Source organism: Anoplophora glabripennis, unplaced genomic scaffold (assembly GCF_000390285.2).
Source record: "Anoplophora glabripennis isolate ALB-LARVAE unplaced genomic scaffold, Agla_2.0 scaffold448, whole genome shotgun sequence".
Lineage (NCBI taxonomy): Eukaryota > Metazoa > Arthropoda > Insecta > Coleoptera > Cerambycidae > Anoplophora > Anoplophora glabripennis.
The window spans coordinates 208,315-230,340 of NW_019416548.1; the positions used below are offsets into that span (position 1 = coordinate 208,315).

The window sequence follows — 22,026 nt, forward strand, 5'->3', positions numbered from 1 at the left end:
AGTCTTTGTCTGAAATTTAACATTTAATTCAGATTTATTTGTCATATTGTTTGTTTTAGAACGATCAAGTTTTTCAAGCATTTCACATTTTTCCTTAAGAAATAATTTAATTTCATCAAATGTAGGTAAGTCTCCGGTAATCTTAAAACATTCCCAGTCTCTTCTCGTCCTATTGTCAAATTTAGATACCAATAAATGTACTATAATAATGTCCCACTTTTCCGTAGGCTGCCCTAAATTTTTTAGAACTCTCAAATTCTTACTAAAAACATCAAACATGTTACGAAGTTGAACACTATTTTCTTTCGTCAACACAGGGAAATCAAACAATGTTTGAAGGTAATTAAAAACAATCAGTCGTTTATTTTCATACCGTTCTGTCAATGTTAACCAAGCCACAGAATAATTTTCAGCGGTAACTGAAATAGATTCAATCAGCTGAGCTGCTTCTCCCTCGAGACATGACTTTAAATAGTAAAACTTTTGAATCTCATCCAAGGATGCATTGTTTTCAACTAAAGATATAAAAACATCTCGAAATTCGAGCCACTTGTCTAAAACACCTGAAAAACTAGGTAGTTTCAAAATAGGCAATTTTGCACTCATAGAAAATGGAGATGAATGTCCATTGTTACTATTAGCTATAACCGAGTCTGTAACATTCGTCGTTAAAGAATTTAATTTACTTTTTTCAAACTTAGTAATTATACCCGATATCTTTGTTACTAAATCAAAATAACTAGCTTCAAAATTTTCTCTTTCTACTATTTCCTTGTCTTTTTCTGTATCAGAAGCTTCATCTATATCTAATTTATACTCTATTTCTGATTGTAAATTAGAAAACTCGTCGAAAACTGGTTCTAGTCTTTGCAATCTTAATTTCAATTTAACAATAGTATCTTCGTCGAGACTATGTAAATTTAATGATTCAAAAAAAGTCTGCAACCGTGTCAAACTACCTTTAGTCTGACCTCTTTTAAATTTCAGTTGCCGTAACTCAGTCATTTTTTTTTATTTATTTATCACGTCGGATAATAGCAATTTTAAATTCAAGTACAATGTAAAGAAGAAATTGGAATGGACTCACGGAATGCAGTCTGCTCCTAGGGTTTCTGATACTTGTCACCTGTGGATTCGCTGTGCTGGAGCTCGTCGTCAACCAACCACACGTTCCCCACGTGCCTAGTCTTTTTTCTGCGAGGCTTGCCGAATAAAAAACACTTGACTTGTACTTCACAAACACTAATTCATGCGGGTCGATGAACCAATATGATGTGCTCAGGATAGTGGACTGTATTAACTATAGTCTTTTAACAAATATAATGCTTTACTGTGGAAATTACACCAATTTGTTTACAGGCATACGTACTAGACAAAGCGTCGCCATTAATCATCTCGTCTAATCTGCCCACACTCGTGGCGTGTCGCCTTGTACGCCGGTGCGGCAAAACACGGTTTCTCTGATTGCCGATAGATGGCGGACATAGTACTAAATATAACTTTACATGAAAAATAAGTAAGAGTACAAAACAATTTATTTGACTAAAAAAAGAAAATAATTTTACGATTCACATTCAGGGAAATACATACTATTACCCCTGAAAAACTGACCCCCACTTAATGTTACACCCTGTATAGATAGTATAAATATAATTACTACAAAAACACATATCTGATATTGAAATTGTTAAATAATGAAATCACATAGTTGCTTTTCGCAATATCAACAGTAAGGAATCTTGTCTGTGGGGTTAGAAATCTTTTGCATATCTAGATTACTCGTAGAACATTGTTTGACTTCATTTCACAAGATGCTTTAGAAAAAAATTAAAATAGCTTAATACCATTATAATAAAGTAAAAATACGAGAGATATAGTAGAACATATGAGTAAAAATAAACAAAATTTCAAATTACGAGTATAAGAAAAAAATTACTGATTAACTAATTAATTGTTGAAGGAAATTACCCCAATGCAAAGATATTTAAATAAATACAAATTATCTTACCAAACTGGCTTCGTATCCCGGGACTGGTATGGCACTTTGAAGCAACCGCTGCTGTGGACCCTGCGGCGACAGCTTCGGCCTCTGTCCCAGCATAACATTGCCCATAGAAACGTCTACCTTCGGAGGTTCCATGACTCCTTTGGCACCCGGCGAAGGTCCTTGGATAATTCTTGACGGATTGCTTAGGGGAGACTGAGACTTGCCCAGTGGAGGGCTAGGCACAGCTCCGCTAAGCAACTGCTGTTGGTGTAGTGAATGGGCCGGCTTAGAGATAGGACCTTTACCCATAATGACTTGTTGTTTCATAACGGACTGGTGCTTCATGTGCGCCATCTGGGTGTTCACCATTTGGGCCTGACTGGTAGTCATTGGCGTCACCATGTGGCCTTTATTTAGCTGTGCTTTGCTCACTTGTAACATCTGTTGCTTCTGTTGTGCCGATAGTGATAATACTGGTGACAGTACTGGTGGTTTGACCAGTTGTTTAGGAACCGCTTTGGAAGTAGTTAAAGGCACGTTTGGTCTCGGCGATAAGTGAGCCGATGAAACGACTCCCATCGGTAAAGAAGTATTAACGTTGAGATGTTGGTTTATGGGGGTCACGGGCTTTGAAATAACCACCGGTGTGCTAGATTTTGAAATAACTATCGGAGTTACAGCCTTGGTAACGACCACTGGAGTGACAGTTTTAGTTACCAATACTGGAGGAACATTTTTAGAGACTATGACTGGAGATGACTTAGAAACATTCACCTGAGAAGTTGTTTTGTTTACTACAATCGGCTGGGGCGGTAAAGTAGGATGTACAGATGAAGGTTTCGTTTGAATCGGGCTTGGTTGTTGACTAACCGCCGCTTGAGCGGCTTGCGAAGACAACACGTGAGCTTTGAAACTTTGGGGCTTTGGTGACTGCACCATTGTAGCCTGTTGAGGCTGGGCTATAACGGTAGGTTGGGATTTAATGACTTCAGCTGGTTTCGCTTGAGGCTGACCTACTTTTGCATTTGCTGCAATTCTCTGCTCGGCAGTTGCACTATCGGGCAGGGGAATATATTTTCCTTCCTCGCACTCCCTCATCGGTATAAGTTCTCCAGTCACTGGATCGATTAAGTTAGTTGGTTCGTGTTGATTCGTACTGGCCATTTCCACTTTGATGCGACGCAACATGGCTGCCTTCAAACTCTCATGTGGTTTCTCCTTGAGCGTGTCCAGCTGTTTTTGAGTTTCTTTTTCTTCTTCTTTCGCCTTTTCAGGTTCCTTAGCAGGAGAAGGTATAGACTTGGATTCTTCTTTGAAGGTTTCTTCAGAGGACGAATTTTCTGTAGCTTCAGATCCTCTACGAGGTTTTCGTCCTCTAGGAGATTTTCTTGGGGTCTCAGGCTGCGGTAATGGTTGTTGCTGTTGTTTAGGAACCGCCTGACGTGTGGATCTTCTTTGATTAGCTGCGGCACGTGTCTGGATGGTATTTTTCACAACATCTTCAATCGTATCATCCACAGTATTACGTGAGTTATCTTTTTCTTGAAGACGTCGTGACTTTCTGGTGTTGGTTGCCACTGGTGAAGCAAACTCTTCTTTAGTTTCTACAGTCGGATGGGAAGGAATTTCCTTAGGTTGTTCTTTACCAATTTCTTTAGCGCCATCTTTAGTAACTTCTTTCACAATCGCAGTTGTTTGGGCGTTGCTGGCACTGGACACAGCTGGAGATTTGATTGTCAAAATCAACCGAGGGCGCTGTTCCTTGTTGTCATCAGACTCGTCCCGAAATTCATAGACATCTGCCGGGGCAGAATCCGTTTCAGATTTACTTGTTTTTCGTTCAGTTCGCGGTCTTCCACCACGACCTCTTTTAGTCGGAGACAAAGTTGATACTGGTTGTTCTTTATTAATTTTACCACGACGAGTCTGAATCCCACTACGGTCAACGTTAGCACCTCTAGCTTTACCGCGACCTCTTCCTCTACCACCACGACCACGATTACCGCTACGGAGATTTACCACCCCCTTTTGTTCTTCTTCCGGTTCAACTCCTTCATCATGGATTTCAGGTTCGTCGTTCTTATTTTCAACCGGCTCAATTGGTTTACTTTCAGGTGTAGACTGTTCTTTGTCGCCAATGACAGTTTTCGAACATTCATTGGTTTTGTTGTCGTCAAACCAGTCATCCTTGCCATTTTCACTGCTATGATCTGAGAGTTCATCAGCTGAACATAGCGTCTTGATAACCGAGTCAATGTTTACTTCCTTTGCTGACCAATAATCGCTATCCTCTTTCGTATCAAGTGGATCTTCTTTAGTCAGAATGTCTGCGCTAGATCTTTCTTTGCTGATATCAGAAACGATACTTTCTGTGTCGGCTTTCTCCTCGTCAAACTTTTCGATTTCTTTAATAACAGTCGTGGTATTATCTGGTTCGACTGTAGGTTTCTCCACTGCTACATCTTTTTTACATTCATCTTTGATCTCTAGTTTAACTTCCTTCGGTTTTTCTATGGGTTCTGATGCGTCCGTAGTTGGAACTTCTGTTTTGATTTCCTTTTCTTTAAGTTCCGGAGATTCCTTTTCTAAAGACATGTTTAATTCTTCAGTCACCTTTTCAATAGCCAGCTTAACTGGTGCTTCTGTATTAGGCTCCGTCTTAATCTCCTTAACTTCTGGATGAGCTGGTTCACTTGGTGCTGATTCAGTAACTGGATTAGATATAGGTGGAACAGTAGAAGCTTTCTGTATGACATTTGGATGTATGTTGTTTAATTTTTTGTCTAAATTATTTTCAATAACTTCTGGAGTTTTTGGAGTTTCGGGAGCAATAGTATTTGACAATTTAGATGAATCAGTAGATGAAGAAACCGAAGTTACTACAGCCGTAGACGCACTAGGACTCGAAGTAGATATAACAGGTTTTGGACTTGTCGCAGGCATTGGAGATGACCTTGGATTTGGCGACGACGGCATAAACGACTTCGGACTAGGAGTACTTGTTATGACTTTTGGACTTAATATTGTTGGAGAAGGTTTCATTGTGTGGTCCTTAGAAATTGCTAGAGGTTGTGGTTGAGACACATGAGGTTGGATATTAGAAGTAGGCATAATAATACTAGGCTGTGGTAGTGTACTCTGACTACTCACTAAACTCGAGGGCATCGGTTGGCCAATTTTTAGAGGTTCGTTTTGGTTCTTTTCGCTCAACCCTGCGGCGTGCATATATGGCGAGTGAGCCAAGTTACCCAAATAACCGTACGTGTTTTGAGGCAGTTGTCTCGTAGGAAGCAGCAGACCTTGTGGCGGTAACTGCCGAATATTTCCTTGAATCAACATCCTCGGCTGGTTTTGTGCGAAATTGGGAAACTGCGCCTGTTGAATAGCAGACGTTTGAAAAACAGTTCTAGGTCTTTCTTGTGTTCTGGGGTCAGAAGTAGAAACCAGTTTCGGTGGTTCCAAAGTGTGAGCCACCTTGGCCTGCTGCAGAATTACGGTTGTAGCTGGCAGCGGTTTGGATACCATCACGGGTGTTATTGGAAGTCTGTTATGAACAAGATTAGGAGTAGATTTCGGAGACAACATTCCAGGATCGTGTGTGGAAGTTGGTGGTTTGTTAACCTGCACTGGAGAACGAGCTGGTAAATTGTGCAATTGAGACGTAACTAAAGATTTCGTGGGTGTTTGTAAGACGGGTGCATGTTGGATTTTTGTTGGTTGTTCTGAGAGGGGAGAAAGTTTTATATGATCCGGTGGCTGTGTAATTGGTTTCAATGCAGGATAAGGAGCGGATTCAGATATCTTCACCATTGGAGGGGTTGGATACTGCCTTAATGGCTGAGGTGTGATACTTTTGTTTAGTTTTTGTTGAGATAAAACATTCTCAATTTTAATAACTGTCGTAGGCTCAGGTTTTGAGAGTTCTGGTTGTTTTTCTATTGGCCACGTTTGTGAAATTACAGATCGTTGTTGTTGTTCTGGTAACATTGGGAGGGACTTTTGTTCCAAATCTAGCGATTTCCTGATTTCTACAGCTGCAGAAACTTGTGGTTTTATTGGAGTCAAAGATGGTGGGCTGCTGATATTTGGTGTATTCTTCAAAACAATTTGAGTAGAAGGGGTTTTGTCCTCGTTTCGAATGTACTTTGCAATATCCGTTGTTTTTGGCGGTTGAGAGAAGTCGGGTAAATCTGGCGTTTTAGGTTCAAACCTTGACGAAACTTCTTCTTGTTCTTCTGTATCTGTATCAATTTGTAACTCATGCTCGCTTTGTGGTGTATCAGGCTTAACATCTAAATCAGCAGTGCTAAGGCTTTCAACGGCCTGTCGCATTTCTTCGTCATCTTGGGCATTATTCTCTTCAACGAGCGAGGTTGTTTGATCAGTGGTGCTGTTAATTTCATCGTTGTAACATTCCTCAAACTTTCCATTTTCAAAACTTTCACCGAGCAATGCTGCCACTGCATCTTCGGTTTCTTCTTGTGAAATGACAACTCGAGGTTTTTCTTCGGATATTTGGGAATCTTTGTCATCTTTATTTTCCTCTTCTTTGACAACTTCTTCTTTTTTGATGACTGGTTCAAATTCAGAAATAGATTTCACAGCAGATTCGTGTATTTTTTCATCAATCTCTACTCCGAACCCTGGTATGAATTTATCTCGTTTCTTTTCTTTTGAAATTGTTGGTGTTTTCGGAATAGGGCTAATAACTGGATGAATTTCTCGAGTCGAAGGAGAAACGGTAAAGTCTGGGGTAAGAGCCTTATTAGAAGGACTAGTACTCTCATCAAGAAGAGTGGGTAAACTTTGATTTTGACTTTGTGGTTGTGATTCTTCTACTTCCACTTTAATGTCTTGAGGCGGTGTTACCTCTTTCTTAAATTCGGGAGATTTAATTTTATTTTTTTCATGGTGGTGATGATGGTGGTGGTGTTTCGTTTTCTCGTCTTTACTCTTTTTCCTCTTCTTTTTCTTTTCTTTTCCTTCTTTGCGTTCTTCTTTCTCTCTCTTTATTTCATGTTTTTCACTGACTTCATTGAAATGAAAAGGGTCCTCAGGATTATCCGGATTAGCAGAGTTTACTTCGCTTTTGGTGATTTCTTCTGAAGCGTCTAAACTTTCATCTTTTAGCATGTTTGCTTCCAACTGCTTACCCATATCAGCATAATCCATACTGTTTTCGTTACTTGTTTGTTCGATAGCGGCTGCAGCAGCAGCGGCAGCTGCTGCGGCTGCCTCTTGGAGACGGCGTTCCTTTTCACGGCGTTTCTTTTCTTTACGTTTCTTATGCTCCTCTCTTTCACGTTCTCTTTCCTCTTTTTCTTTAGTCTTCTCCTTCTCTAGCTCTCTTTCAGATTCACTATTGTAGACGTTCGCGTTCTCTTCCTCGGTAACTCGTTCATGAAATACACTAGATTTTTGTTGTTCAACTTCTTTAGTACCATGTTCAGAATCTTCTGAAAGAGATCCAAAGATGTTTTCCATTTTGCCTTCTCTTTTACTTTCACTTTTTGACTCGGATTTGTTCCTTTTGGATTTTTTAGATTTTTCACGACCTTCTTTTGTTTTGTCTCTTCTCTTGTCTTTCTTACTATGATCTTTCTTTTTTTCGTGTTTAGATCGTTCTGAAGTTTCTCCTTGTATTGAATCATTTTCGACTTTGCACGAGTCTTCGCTGCTAAGGGAATGCTTTTGTTTCTTCTGCTTCTTTTTATGTTTCTTTTCCCTCCTTTCTGACCTCTCCTTTTTAGTGGTCTCTGTAATTTCATCATCTGTAGTATTTTCCATGAATGAATGTCTATTACTGAATTTTTCAATTTTCTCATTTAATGTTGATGTTGAATCACCAAAAATCTGTGTGCTTATTTCCAAGGACGAATCCTGATGTTTGCTGTTTCTTCTTTCTTTCTTAATTAACCTTTCTAATTCATCTTTGACTTTTGTTAATTGTGGTTTTTCTTCTGTCTCAAGAAAACCTTGAATATTTGCGTTTTCAGTATCTGAGAACACTTCGGTTTTGATATGACTTTGGAGCTTTCTCTTGTTGTACTCATCCTCGGAAGTATCGCTAGTAATTCGGGATTTGCAGCCTCTTAAGATGTTCTTATTTTTAATCTCATCTTCACTGGTGTCAAGTTGTTCACGTTTAATCTGTTTCATAATCGCAGAAGAGTCCGAATCGGAATATATTTCTTTCTTTTTCCTAATTTTTCTATCACGGCTCTCGTCATCTGAACTGTCGATGAGCATTTTTGGACAACGTTTGACTTTCACTTCATTGGGGTCTTTATCTTCAGATTCAGAGTCTTCGTCCCAGGAAGTGGACCGTTTCTTTTCTTCCCTTTTTGCACGACTTTGTTTTAACTGACTAAATTTAGCTTTTATCTTTTCTTGCCGCTTTTCTTCCTCTTGTTTGGCCATGTTTTTACAGCTCCTGGCTTTAACTTTGTCGTACATAGAAATATAAGCAGGTTCATCGTCAACGATGTCAAATATCGAGTGCTTTTTTGGTTCATCAGAGTCACTCTCGGAACTGTTGGTTATTTTTCTAATACGGTCACGTTTCTTTCTTTCCTCGTTACTTTTTGAAATTGTTTCGATATCAGAACGAATTTTTGAATGTTTTTCTGCATTGTGATGTTTTTCAAACAGCTTTTCTTGTTTTTTTGACCTGTCCTCATGAGACGATCGATCTTTGTCCTCATGGGCACTAAATGTAGATACCTCCTTGCGTTTTTCTTTACTTTCTTTGTTTTCCTTGACATCTGTGCGTTTATCTGATTCTTCATTTGACTTTAAATCTAGTCTTGCCAAAAAATCTTTATCTGTGAGAGGGCTTTTTGGTGTAGTAGGTGATTCCCGGGATTCTTTTTCTCGACTTTTACTTTTTGATTTTTGTTTTTCCAATTTATGCTTCTTATGACGCTCCTCTCTTTCTTTGTCTCTTTCTTTCCGTTTTTCATCCACGTCTTTCGTTCCATGTTTGTCATGAGGTTTAATTATATTATTTTTATGTTTACTGCTTTTTCCTCTGTCTTCTGATCTAGTACTGTCCTTGGAATCCCGTCTTTCGGACAGTTTTTTATGATCGTGGACTAATTTTATTCTCTTGCTCTCGTCGATGCTATCCAAACTGTCGTGAGAACTCAGTCTTCGTTTGGAACCAATACTAGCAGGCAAACTATTGTTTCTCTCCTTTCTCTTATTTGGATCTTGTTTGATGTTGTCGTAAGTTCTGTTTTTATCCAAGTCTATGGACATGTGACGGCTTTCAACAACATTGCGGTTATTGACGTCTTTTAAGTCATTGAAACTTTTATGTTTATCGTGTATGTTGTTATCACGATTTTCTTTTATGCTCTCTTTCCTTCTCTCAGCATCTCTCTCTATGTGGTGTCTAGATTTTTCATTACTACTGCGTGAGTCGTGCGAGTCACGCCTAAATAGGTCATGATTATCCCTAGAACATTTTTCGTCTCTACTAGATTCTTTGGTGTTTTTGCTGTCGTATATGTGTTTTTCTAAACTGTTTTCTCTGTGTTTAAGCTCACTGTGATTTTCTCGATTTTTATGGTCGTCTTTCCTTTTATCATGATTGTCTTCTTTATGCCGTGACCGTTCTTCTTCCCTCTTCCGGTCTCTTTCGAGTTTGTCCTTTTCAGCACGTTCTCTTTCCAACCTCTCTCGCGCCAGTTTTTCTTCTTGCTCTCGCAATTCTTTCTCCTCCCGATCTTTTCTCTCTCGTTCCTCCCTTTCTTTCCTCTCCCAATCTTCTCTTTGCCTTCTCTCCATCTCCTCACGCTCCCTTTTCTCCCTTTCCTCTTTTTCTTTCCTCTCACGTTCTTTCTTTTCTTTCTCCAGCATTTCTAATCGTTCCCTTTCTTGTTGTTCTTCTCGTTCTCGCCTCTCTCTTTCTTCTTTTTCTTTTCGTTCGCGTTCTTCTCGTTCTTTTCTTTCACGGGCTTTTCTTTCTTTCTCTAATCTTTCATGTTCTTGCTGCCTCTCTTTTTCGATTCGTTCACGCTCTAGACGTTCTTTGTCTGCACGCTCCCTTTCTTGACGTAGTCTCTCAGCTCGCTCCCTTTCCTTTTCTGCCTTTTCTTTCTCTAAGCGTTCTTTCTCTTGCTTTTCTTTTTCTATTCGTTCTTTTTCTAGCCTTTCTTTTTCTAATCGTTGTTTTTCTAATTCACTCTCCCTCTCCAACCTTTCCTTTTCTAGTTTTTCTTTTTCGATGCGTTCCCTCTCCTGTTTTTCTTTCTCCATTCTCTCCTTTTCGATTCTCTCTTTCTCAAGCTTTTCTCTCTCTAACTTCTCGTTTTCAAGCCTAGCTTTCTCAAGACGGTCCTTTTTCTCTTCGTCGTTATTCATTCTCTCTTTATGACTACTATCTGAATCGGTGAATTTCTCGCTATCCTCTATTCTTCGGGCACTAGTATCACTGTTTCTTCTAGTTTTAACGTCTGCGCGAGGCGAATTACTATTAGAATCCCTCCGACACAATACCTTTTCACTAGTTTTATCACTAGATTTAACCTCCCGCACGGATTTGTTATGTTTCTCCGATGATAAACTAGCACTAGATGTCGCGCTGTCACCGGAATTAGGAATGTTGATATTGGTCTTTTCACTACTTTTAATCGGCGCTAAAGAAGACACTACAGTACTTCTATTTACATTCACTTTGCTAGTTGTCCTTATATCACTAGAAACACCGGCGCACGGTTTCAGTCTATTTTCACCATGGCTGGTGCTTCGTGTTGTTGTTGTACTTGTAGCCGTCGGTGCGGGAAGAGATGTTGACGTCGTGGGCGTCGGTGGAGTTTGCGTATGCGACGGGACTGGTGACATGAGAACCGGCGGGTGAGTGGGAAAAGGATACTGAAGACCTTTCGCAGCGGGTATGCTGGTTCCTGAAATAAACCGAATATTAGTTTAGTTTTTTTAGTTTTAAGTGAATTTCTTTTTTACAATAGGGCGTTTATGTAAAAAAATGAGAAGTGTTTTGTCAATGTGAACTATATAAGAAATTCGCTATTACATATAACTTTCTATTATGTGACTCCTCTTCCTTTATTACCAAATAACCTTCGTTCCACTTTTAAATTTTTTTAATTGTCAGTTATATGATTTCTTGAAAAAATAAAAAGGTGGCAAACACCCCATCATATAAGATACATCATAAATGGGTCAATGAAATAAAGGATCTTGGTGTGGTAATATACAGGGTGTCCGGAAAATATGAGTTAAAAATTTTTGGGGTAATTCAACTTACAAGAATAGTTTCTAAAGTTTCTGTTTTTTGTTGTTTCTTGTTTCTGTTCTGTTTTAAAAGCAATCTTGTTAAAGTTTGTATAGTCTTTCCGATCTCAATTGAAGACCAAAGAGCTAAGCAGTATGTACCAGGTTCGGTTGCTACGCAGCAACTCGGCATTGAAATATTTGAAAAACTTGTTCCCATATTTATTTAGCCATACCCATATACAGGTCTGGATGAACTAAACGTGGAGGTGGTAGAAGTGTATACGCCCAGTTGAAGATGCGCACTCGGGCAAACGGCGCACAAACACAATCGTACTGGGCGACCAGCCATAAATTTCAGTTGTTGTCAAATTGCCTAGCAGTGCAGTGCAGTAATATATTTTAATGAAAATGTAAATGTTTTTTGATACTTCACAACCAATTTTTGCCATCAACATAAATAATTAAAATATGTTGTTGGCCAAATGAATATATAATAGAAATTTTCTACACATTATATATAAATTAATATTATTTTTTACTTTTAGCAGAAAACTTTTTTAGGGATGCCTATTAAATTTTATTGCTAGGCGTTTTCATGCATGTTCAACTGACTTCGGAAAAACTATACTATACACTTCATGAAAGCAAAGTAGTTTTTGTCAATAGTTTACATTTTTGTGTTTACCTTAAAACAAAATTATTTATAATGGTATTAGTATTAGTATTAGCAAACCAGAATATCACCTTGTTTGGTGATAAGTATGTGCTTGTAACAATAGAACTTTCCAAGTGCGTGCCCACAATCTAAACAGGTTGTTGGAACAATAAGCGAAATGAACAGCACATTACAATTTCCATGCAGAGAATACATACAATTATTTTATCAGATTAAGCAGTAAAAATTGTTTTTCGATTTATTTACAACTCTAATACCTGCCATTTTGATATGATAAGTGTATGATAAGTGTTGATAATTTTGAATAATTATGTAGGGACAGACCTGAATTTCTGTAAATTAAGAAGTTACAAAATAAGAAACTAAAAAAAAATGTGAAGTTGCTAATTGAAAAAATAAGCCATATTTGTGCACTGACATAAAGATACATGAACCTAGAATATGATAAAAGGGTTATTTGTTGCTACAATAAAAACAAGTGATGTTATACACCTATTTTTATATTCCGTGAATTTTCTGAAATACTTTCTGGTCCCGGACGCCTACAATTTCCGAAAGAAACTATAGGCTGAGTTTTCCCAGTACCACTGAATTAGCGATAAAAAACATACGTTTACTAACCTGTGGATCTAGGGGATAGCATGGTGGGGGTTTTGGGCAGCTGGGTGACGGGTGCGAGTTTCAGCGCTGGCGGCGCCGACAAAGGTGTTGCAGGTACTGAAGTTTGGGCTGTCGTGGCGGCCCTAGGGAACAAATTAAACTCTTTGGGCTCGTACTTCTCCCCTACGTTCTCCAACCTCTTCAGGTCCTCGTCAAACACTGACCGTTTCGCCATCACAGATTTAACGATTTCCGAGGGTTGGACCTCCTTCAAATCTAGATCTAGGAGCTTGTGACGTAATCTGAATTTCTCGAGGTTGGCATCGAGCATGGCCAAAGCATCCCCACCGGCAGCACTGAGGGCCCGCGATCCCGACCATTTCTCGTACTTCTCATCCAAGGATCGAATGCGTTCCTCCAAAGACGGACTTGGTGGTGTTATGTCACTATCGCTGGAATTGGAGCTGAGACTAGGCGGTCTTGGGGGAGGTGATGCCGGTGGGGGCACGTGGACAGGACTAGGAGGCCTCGGATTCGTTATCCTAGGGCTGGTAGCAGCTGCGGGGGGGCTCGAGAGAACGTTGTCTTTCTGGCCTTTAATTCCCGCTACTGACACATTGCCTGAAAGTAATGAGCAAAATTTAAAAATTAATTTGTCTTGGAAATAAAACATTAATTTAGTATGTTGGTACCAGTTTTGCACTCTAAATCGAAGTTTTTCCAAAAAACCTGTTAGCAAATCAAACTCAACCTTTTACATATTAAAAGCCTGAATGTTAACGTTTCAATTTTGTTTGTGTTAATGTTAATAGAAATAGATTGACATATTTGCAATATTTGTAAGGAAGTAACATACATACTCAGAAAATAACTTGTAAAAAGTTAAATTTGAGTTGCAAAAGGTTGAAATTGATTTGTAAATTGGATTTTTAAAGTTGAATGATTTATTTGTAAGAGTGTACACAATTTGTAAATGGTTGAATTTTGATATTCAAGAGGGGAATTTGGGTCTGTAAAATTTGATTGATTTGATTTGATTTATAAATGGTAGAATTTGAAAAGGATGAATTTGATTTGTAAATAGTTGGAATTTAATTTGCAGATGGATAAATTTCATTTGCAATGGATGAATTTGTGAAACACTGAATTTGATTGATAAATGTCTGAATTTAATTTCCAACAAAATTGGTTTGTAAAAGGTTAAATTCGTTTTTTAAAAAGTTGAATTTGATTTGCAAAACAGTGAATTTGATTGTGGTTGAATTGGATTTGCAGTAAAACCTTGGATTTGATTTATAAATGGTAGAATTTGAAAAGGATGAATTTGATTTGCAAATGGATAAATTTCATTTGCAAAGGATGAATTTGTGAAAAACTGAAATTGGTTTGTAAAGGGTTTTTTAAAAAGTTGAATTTGATTTGCAAAACGGTGAATTTGATTATGGTTGAATTTGATTTGCAAATGGATGAACTTGATTTGTAAATAGTTGAATTTGATTTGCTAAAAGGTTAGTGTGATTTATAAAATGAACTTAATTTATAAATAAATAATTTGCAAAAGTGTGGACTGTAAATAATTGATTTTGATTTGCAAAAGGTGAAATTTGATTTAGAAAAGGATGAATTTGATTTGTAAATGGTTGGAATTAGAATTTGAAAAGGATGAATTTGATTTGCAAATGGATAAATTTCATTTGCAAAGGATGAATTTGTGAAAAACTGAAATTGGTTTGTAAAGGGTGAAGATGCGCACACGGGCAAACGGCGCACAAACACAATCGTTTAGTGGTCTCTGTAATTNGCACATTACAATTTCCATGCAGAGAATACATACAATTATTTTATCAGATTAAGCAGTAAAAATTGTTTTTCGATTTATTTACAACTCTAATACCTGCCATTTTGATATGGAGTAGTGTTGATAATTTTGAATAATTATGCAGGGACAGACCTGAATTTCTGTAAATTAAGAAGTTACAAAATAAGAAACTAAAAAAAAATGTGAAGTTGCTAATTGAAAAAATAAGCCATATTTGTGCACTGACATAAAGATACATGAACCTAGAATATGATAAAAGGGTTATTTGTTGCTACAATAAAAACAAGTGATGTTATACACCTATTTTTATATTCCGTGAATTTTCTGAAATACTTTCTGGTCCCGGACGCCTACAATTTCCGAAAGAAACTATAGGCTGAGTTTTCCCAGTACCACTGAATTAGCGATAAAAAACATACGTTTACTAACCTGTGGATCTAGGGGATAGCATGGTGGGGGTTTTGGGCAGCTGGGTGACGGGTGCGAGTTTCAGCGCTGGTGGCGCCGACAAAGGTGTTGCAGGTACTGAAGTTTGGGCTGTCGTGGCGGCCCTAGGGAACAAATTAAACTCTTTGGGCTCGTACTTCTCCCCTACGTTCTCCAACCTCTTCAGGTCCTCGTCAAACACTGACCGTTTCGCCATCACAGATTTAACGATTTCCGAGGGTTGGACCTCCTTCAAATCTAGATCTAGGAGCTTGTGACGTAATCTGAATTTCTCGAGGTTGGCATCGAGCATGGCCAAAGCATCCCCACCGGCAGCACTGAGGGCCCGCGATCCCGACCATTTCTCGTACTTCTCATCCAAGGATCGAATGCGTTCCTCCAAAGACGGACTTGGTGGTGTTATGTCACTATCGCTGGAATTGGAGCTGAGACTAGGCGGTCTTGGGGGAGGTGATGCCGGTGGGGGCACGTGGACAGGACTAGGAGGCCTCGGATTCGTTATCCTAGGGCTGGTAGCCGCTGCGGGGGGGCTCGAGAGAACGTTGTCTTTCTGGCCTTTAATTCCCGCTACTGACACATTGCCTGAAAGTAATGAGCAAAATTTAAAAATTAATTTGTCTTGGAAATAAAACATTAATTTAGTATGTTGGTACCAGTTTTGCACTCTAAATCGAAGTTTTTCCAAAAAACCTGTTAGCAAATCAAACTCAACCTTTTACATATTAAAAGCCTGAATGTTAACGTTTCAATTTTGTTTGTGTTAATGTTAATAGAAATAGATTGACATATTTGCAATATTTGTAAGGAAGTAACATACATACTCAGAAAATAACTTGTAAAAAGTTAAATTTGAGTTGCAAAAGGTTGAAATTGATTTGTAAATTGGATTTTTAAAGTTGAATGATTTATTTGTAAGAGTGTACACAATTTGTAAATGGTTGAATTTTGATATTCAAGAGGGGAATTTGGGTCTGTAAAATTTGATTGATTTGATTTGATTTATAAATGGTAGAATTTGAAAAGGATGAATTTGATTTGTAAATAGTTGGAATTTAATTTGCAGATGGATAAATTTCATTTGCAATGGATGAATTTGTGAAACACTGAATTTGATTGATAAATGTCTGAATTTAATTTCCAACAAAATTGGTTTGTAAAAGGTTAAATTTGTTTTTTAAAAGTTGAATTTGATTTGCAAAAGGATGAACTTGATTTATAAATAGTTGAATTTGATTTGCAAAAACGTGAGTGTGATTTATAAAATGAACTTAATATATAAATAAATAATTTGCAAAAGTGTGGACTGTAAATAATTGATTTTAATTTGCAAAAGATGAAATTTGATTTAGAAAAGGATGAATTTGATTTGAGAAAAGATGAACTTTGTGCAAAATATGTATATTCCATTATTCCATATACTGTAGCAATCCTTCAATAATTGAGGCATACTATTAAAAATTTTCAATGATTTAGATAACACAGTACTTATTTTATTTTATAACTATATTTACCTCTGTTCATAACTTGAGCTGCAAACCGTGGCAGTGGTAAAGTGAGAGGACCTTCTCTTTCCCGGGGCACCCTCCTGGGTTCGCTAGGTTGAAAATTTTCCGGCCTCTCATCGCACAGCGGGGTGCCTGGTCTGGAACCACCCACACTTTCCGAACCGGAATGATCATAATGATGTACCCTAGAGCCACTGTCGCTACCTGCCGTCTTTCTCCGTTTACAAACGGTGTGAGGTAAGTATCCACTTCTATCATGTCCCGTGTCCCTAGTGGAGTGTTTCCCCGAATCAATAGAGGGTCTTCTCGAATGGTGCCTGATATTTGCGTCCGACAGCCTCCTAACCTCCATGACCTTCCTATGATCCCTATTAGCCTCTATGATAACATCGCTAGTAATGGTTGAGTCTAATAATTCTAATTTCAGTCGTTTTTTAGGACTCATTAACTCATCACCAGAACTGGGACATTCCTCGAGTTGCTCCAACAGGTGCACCCTCTCCTTCTGAAGGTTCCTTATATCAGGAGGCGCGAACGGTACAGCTTCGGTCTGTATGGTCCTCGTATCCACGGGATCGACAATATGTGTAGGACTATCGTGAGAAAACACGTAATCAGGCTCATATGGATCTTCATGAGAAGCAGCCGAACCTTGACTGTACTCATCGTAACTGCGGAAATGTCGGTCCGGATATTCTGCCGTGTCGTAGTACTCTGCAAATCGAGCAACGCGTGATCGAGAGCCTGTACCCCTGGGTGTTACTGACCCCGGGGTGCCGGGTGACTGCATTACCGAGGTTACTTGGCTCGCCGTTATGCTGGATCTGCTGCTGTACGACGACGTTCGCGGTCGTGTCGGGGTATCGTATCTGTGACAAAATAAAAGGTTTAATAAAACAAATTTAGGAATTTCAACAGCTATTTATTATACAGGGTGATTCAATCATAATATCATTCTTTGAACCGCGTATTCGAAAGGCATAATAAAGACAGAAAATCGAAAAAAAAATGTTTACTCGACCTTCTAAGAAATAACTAAATTACCCCTATACTTCCGTTAATTTGGCGCCTTAATTTGCATCACATTTGCTGAGTGGGCACCACAGAGCATTCAAACATTGAAGCGAAACAGCTGATTTCCCCCAATTGTCTTGAATTTTGCTACTGGTTTCAAAATCAAAGTGTAATGAATCCCCATTTTATTAACAAAGTGCTATGGACGGACGAGTGAATGTTTTTTTTAGCAGTACTGTCATTTTAAATAGGTAAGTACCATACAAAGCAATAAGTCACACAATAAGGTATATGTACTACAAACTGAATAATTAATTGAATAAAATTCATATTCAATTATAAAACATAGTGAAAACGTTAATGATATTAAAAATACTAAATACTAAAATAATAAAAATACTAACCTAACATTCGAAAACAATTATTACCTTTATACACTTGTTTTTATTAACAATTAAATAATACTTGTTAATATTTAAAATGTAAAAAAATATCTTATTCATTCATGCGTCTATCTAAAAAACTGGGTTAGTGACCGAATACGGTAGGTTAAGATTCACTCTCGATAAATCTTTGTGGGTTAGCGATCAGCAGCGGCCTGAGAAGTGGTTTAAATGATTTGAAATTTTCCTTTTTTCAGTGTAAATATTCATATTAATTTTTTTTTTAAATGTATATTCGTATTCTACTGATTTTTTCCTTTATTCCCTTAAAATTAATGACATTATGACTGGATCACCCTGTATAAAGAAATGTGAAGATACGTTTTCATTTTCAATACAGTTTTTTTGAGAAAATTTTAAAAAACTGTAGAAATCTTTGCAAATTGAATCTTGTGGTATTACCAAGAAAAATTTGCAGGAGTTTCTCTCAGACATATATTGTGAGATATACTGAATATTTCATTAAATACAAATTCTTCCATAGCTCTGGCAAAATTTGGTTAATTGCAAAATTTAATTTCCTTTCAATTTTGTTGTATATTCAAGCTTTTCTTTTTATTGTTCTGGCAGCAATTCACTCTAACAAAGGTCTTACGAGCACCCATCTAAAGAAACTTGTTAAAATAAATTTGCTGCAAATGCATAAGTAAAGGCATCAGCAAGTTGCTTTGGCAAGGAATCTTTCTCAATTTGTTTGCTAGTGTTCACGAGTATCGAAAATAACGATGCATCTATACTGAAAGTAATTTTGAAAATAAATAATATAAATGTAGTAAAAATAATAATCTAATTCACTTCTAATAATGTTACAATGTTATATGTTAATAATAATACTTATTGTATAATATTAACAGTGAAATTAACCGACGGGTATTTGGTTTATTAATCAATTAATATTGTTATTAATGTTGGAAAGAAACATTGTATGCTTACCTCGAAAACCTAGTGGCAGTCGTAGAATCGAAACTTCGTGCCGTGGAGTCCCTCCTCTCTTCGAAAGAGGTCCTGTCTAGCACGGTGCCTTGTTTTTCCAGTCTTTCAAAAAACGACTCCTGGCATTCCCTGCTGGCAAAGTCCACTTGGATCTTTGTGTTCTTCAAGTTGAATCCGCGCATCTTGTTGACCGCCGCCTGCGCGTGTAACACCTGTTCGTAAAATATAAGCGCCTGCCCTTTCTCCCGATCTATATGCACTTTAGTTATAACACCAAACGGTTCGAAGTGCATTCTCAGGTACTTTTCGTTAACGTGCTCGTTAACCCCATCAATCCACACACAATTATACGGCATTGACTTACCGAAACCTAATTTAATTCGATTATTTCCTAAATGCTCACCGTCCATCTTACGTATAGCCTTGACAACACTTACGATATCGGAGTATTGGCAAAACGCATACGAACTCACAGCCGCTTGTTTTTTTATGTCAATTTCAATGATTTCACCGAACTGATCGAAGTGTTTCCTGAGATCTGACGCGGTCACATCCTTCTCTAAATTGCCGATAAACAGTGTCCTTGTGGCTTTCGGGTGGAATTCGTCGATCTCAGCCTCGTAGGGCCGCAAATCATTGTCCTCCACGTCGTAGCCTTGGTAGGGGGCCACCTCGATCTTACATCCAAAAAACTGTTTGTCGTAGCTCACCTCCAGTGCTTTTTCCACGTCTTCCGGCTTCTTGAAGCACACGATCGCGTGGCGCTCCGAGTTCTGGCCCACCACCTTCACCCACGTGACCTTCCCGTGTTTTTTGTACTCGTGGAACAGGCCGTCCTTCAGGCTCGTGTCCGACGACCGTAAGGGGAGGTTTTTCACGCATATCGCAAGCGGCCGCCGGTCGTCCGAATGTACGATCGGTTGGTGGTTGGCGTTGGCAGAAGAGGTTAGTCTCCTGGACTTCGGCGAGCTTGTCGAACTCGTGTCCCGCGACGTGGAGGAACTCGAGGAACTGCTGCTGCTTCGAGACCTGGATCTGTTGCAAAAATAACACAAATTATTCAAAATATGATAACCCTATTCATAACCAAAAATAATTTTTAGAGGTCTCTACAGATATTGTAAAATAAATATAAATAAATAATTAAAACTTGATGATGACTGATGTGACTTGCACTGTTTCTTATAATATACAGGGTGTCCCAGAATATCATATACAACGGAAGACCACAGATTCGTGGACTCAAAATTGGCAGATTTAGACTAATAATTCACCTATATCCGAAATCGCTTTGTTTGGCCGCTAGTGGCTTCAAAGTTTGTGAAAATTTTTTGAATTTTGTAAATAACTCGAATACGTATTATTCGATTTTGATTATTTTTGGAATGTGGACTTTTGCTTTCAATTTACGTAAATTTATTAATTTTTACGAAATTTTGTTTGAAAATTTGTCATAAAAACTAAAAACTAGAAAGTGGACAATGTCAATAAAGAACTGTTAGAAGAACCAGAATAAAACATTGACACTTTTTTTTAGTTATAGAGAACATAAGTACCATAAGGGCCGTAATACATTTAAATATATAAAAGCAAAGGAACATAGTTTTCACCCAAATTTTGTATATTTCATTTTGGAGGCATAAGTTCGAACTAATTTCACAACTAGGTATACTAGTTCAAACAAAAAATTACAACTAAAACATAACTATAACAAATGTAAACGAATTCTGCTTCGTGAATTGCACCAATAGCACAAGCATCACACGTATGAAGCATTCTCCACACAATTTGCACATAAATGTGCTCAGTGCACCCCTTTTTGATCTATTGTGTTATGAGCTACATATATTTTTATTTTAAATAATTTATTAATTAATAGTTGTTCACGACATATTGCTTGTGCTAGTCAGAGCACGTACCTTATATACAGTAGTTGATTCCCGCAATATCATCAGTTAAGATCCTTGTATATGAAGTTGACACCTTTTGCCAGAACATGGTTTGACTTCATTTGATAGGGTTTTTAGGATAATTTATGAATTTATTTGAATTACATAACTTAATATGTTTAAAATAAAGTAAATATACCAGAGGTAATAATATAGATTAAAAGCGTACAGACCACAGCTGTCGCTTCTATGACATGTGCAGAAAGTATACAATAAGCGTCATTGAATGATGAATTTTGTACGATGGGTCTAAAATCGCAGGTTTTAGTCTCCTATATGATAGACATTAAACGCATCTATAACGATATGCCTTGTTTGCAGGTAGCTCCAAACAGGGTGGTTAAAATAGGAATAAATAATCCCCATATATGTTCACTCGTAAGCTATGCCATACAGTTAAAGTGTGTAATGAGTGGATCCCATTACCCCCTTAAAATATAAAAAGACTTATGTATGCATAATCGGTTAGCAAATAAATATTTTATTAACATTAGTACAGTTCCAATATAGATTTACATGATTCATGGCATTGGTTAAATTGATTTACATCATTAGCAATGAAAGAAATTTAAAATTAAGGATTGGAATGATTAACATATACAGGGTGTCCCAGAAATAAGTGCCAAAATTTTAATTAAATATTTAACTCATCAAAAGTAATAAGCTTCATCTACTTAATTCATTTTTTTGGCCCTGTATTTTATATCCATTAAAATAACCTTAACAGAAGGTTGAGAAGGTTAAAGAAATATTTTATACAATGATTCAGTATTCTCAATTTTTTTTATTAAAATAGGTACTAACACTAATTTGTTCCTATTTTTTTGCATTTTGTTTACTATTAACTTAACAAAAGCATATCGACTTATGCTCAAATGGCTGGTAATAAAAAATTTAAAATTAAAAAAAAAATTAATTGCTTTTGATCAGTGGCTAAAATCTTCGCACTTATACACTCTGTATATACACAAATCAAACTTATTATAATATTGAAAATAGTTTGGTTAAAAAACAATTTCCTTCTGCATCAGTTGATATATTAAATCTATCTGTTAAATTTAAATCTTGAAATAAAACCACAACTCTAATTGACATTTTTCGACCTTCAAAAAAATGTATCTGCCACTTCTTTTAGATGCTGAGATATGAATAGCCACATAAGTACCTAAGTAAATTACGAATAAATAATTTAGTAATAGAGACCTCCTAAAGTGGCTTTGTAAACAGTCCAAGTTCAATTTGGTTATGGTACAAGGACGAAATAATAATAACAGGAAGACTTACATTAAGTGACATAAGTGTAAAATCAATAATGATAGTAACAAGCTTAAAAACTCGCAGCAATTTACTATTTACTTAATTTATAGCGCATACCATTAGCAAAGTATCGAGAAATTTTTTGTTTACCAACAA

General features: G+C 37.3%; 1 protein-coding gene across 2 annotated transcripts in view; it reads right to left on the reverse strand.

Moving 5' to 3' along the window:
* LOC108912746 (protein split ends) overlaps positions 1-22,026 on the reverse strand; it is a 238,945-nt gene that overhangs the window by 20,274 nt on the left and 196,645 nt on the right. For both annotated transcript variants that reach the window (XM_018718125.2, XM_018718126.2), the window contains 4 exons: positions 18,665-19,699; positions 16,281-17,143; positions 14,752-15,351; positions 2,009-10,896 (listed from right to left, as the gene is read on the reverse strand). In XM_018718125.2, the coding sequence (XP_018573641.1) occupies positions 2,009-10,896; positions 14,752-15,351; positions 16,281-17,143; positions 18,665-19,699 (11,386 nt within the window). The remainder of the gene's footprint in view (positions 1-2,008; positions 10,897-14,751; positions 15,352-16,280; positions 17,144-18,664; positions 19,700-22,026) is intronic.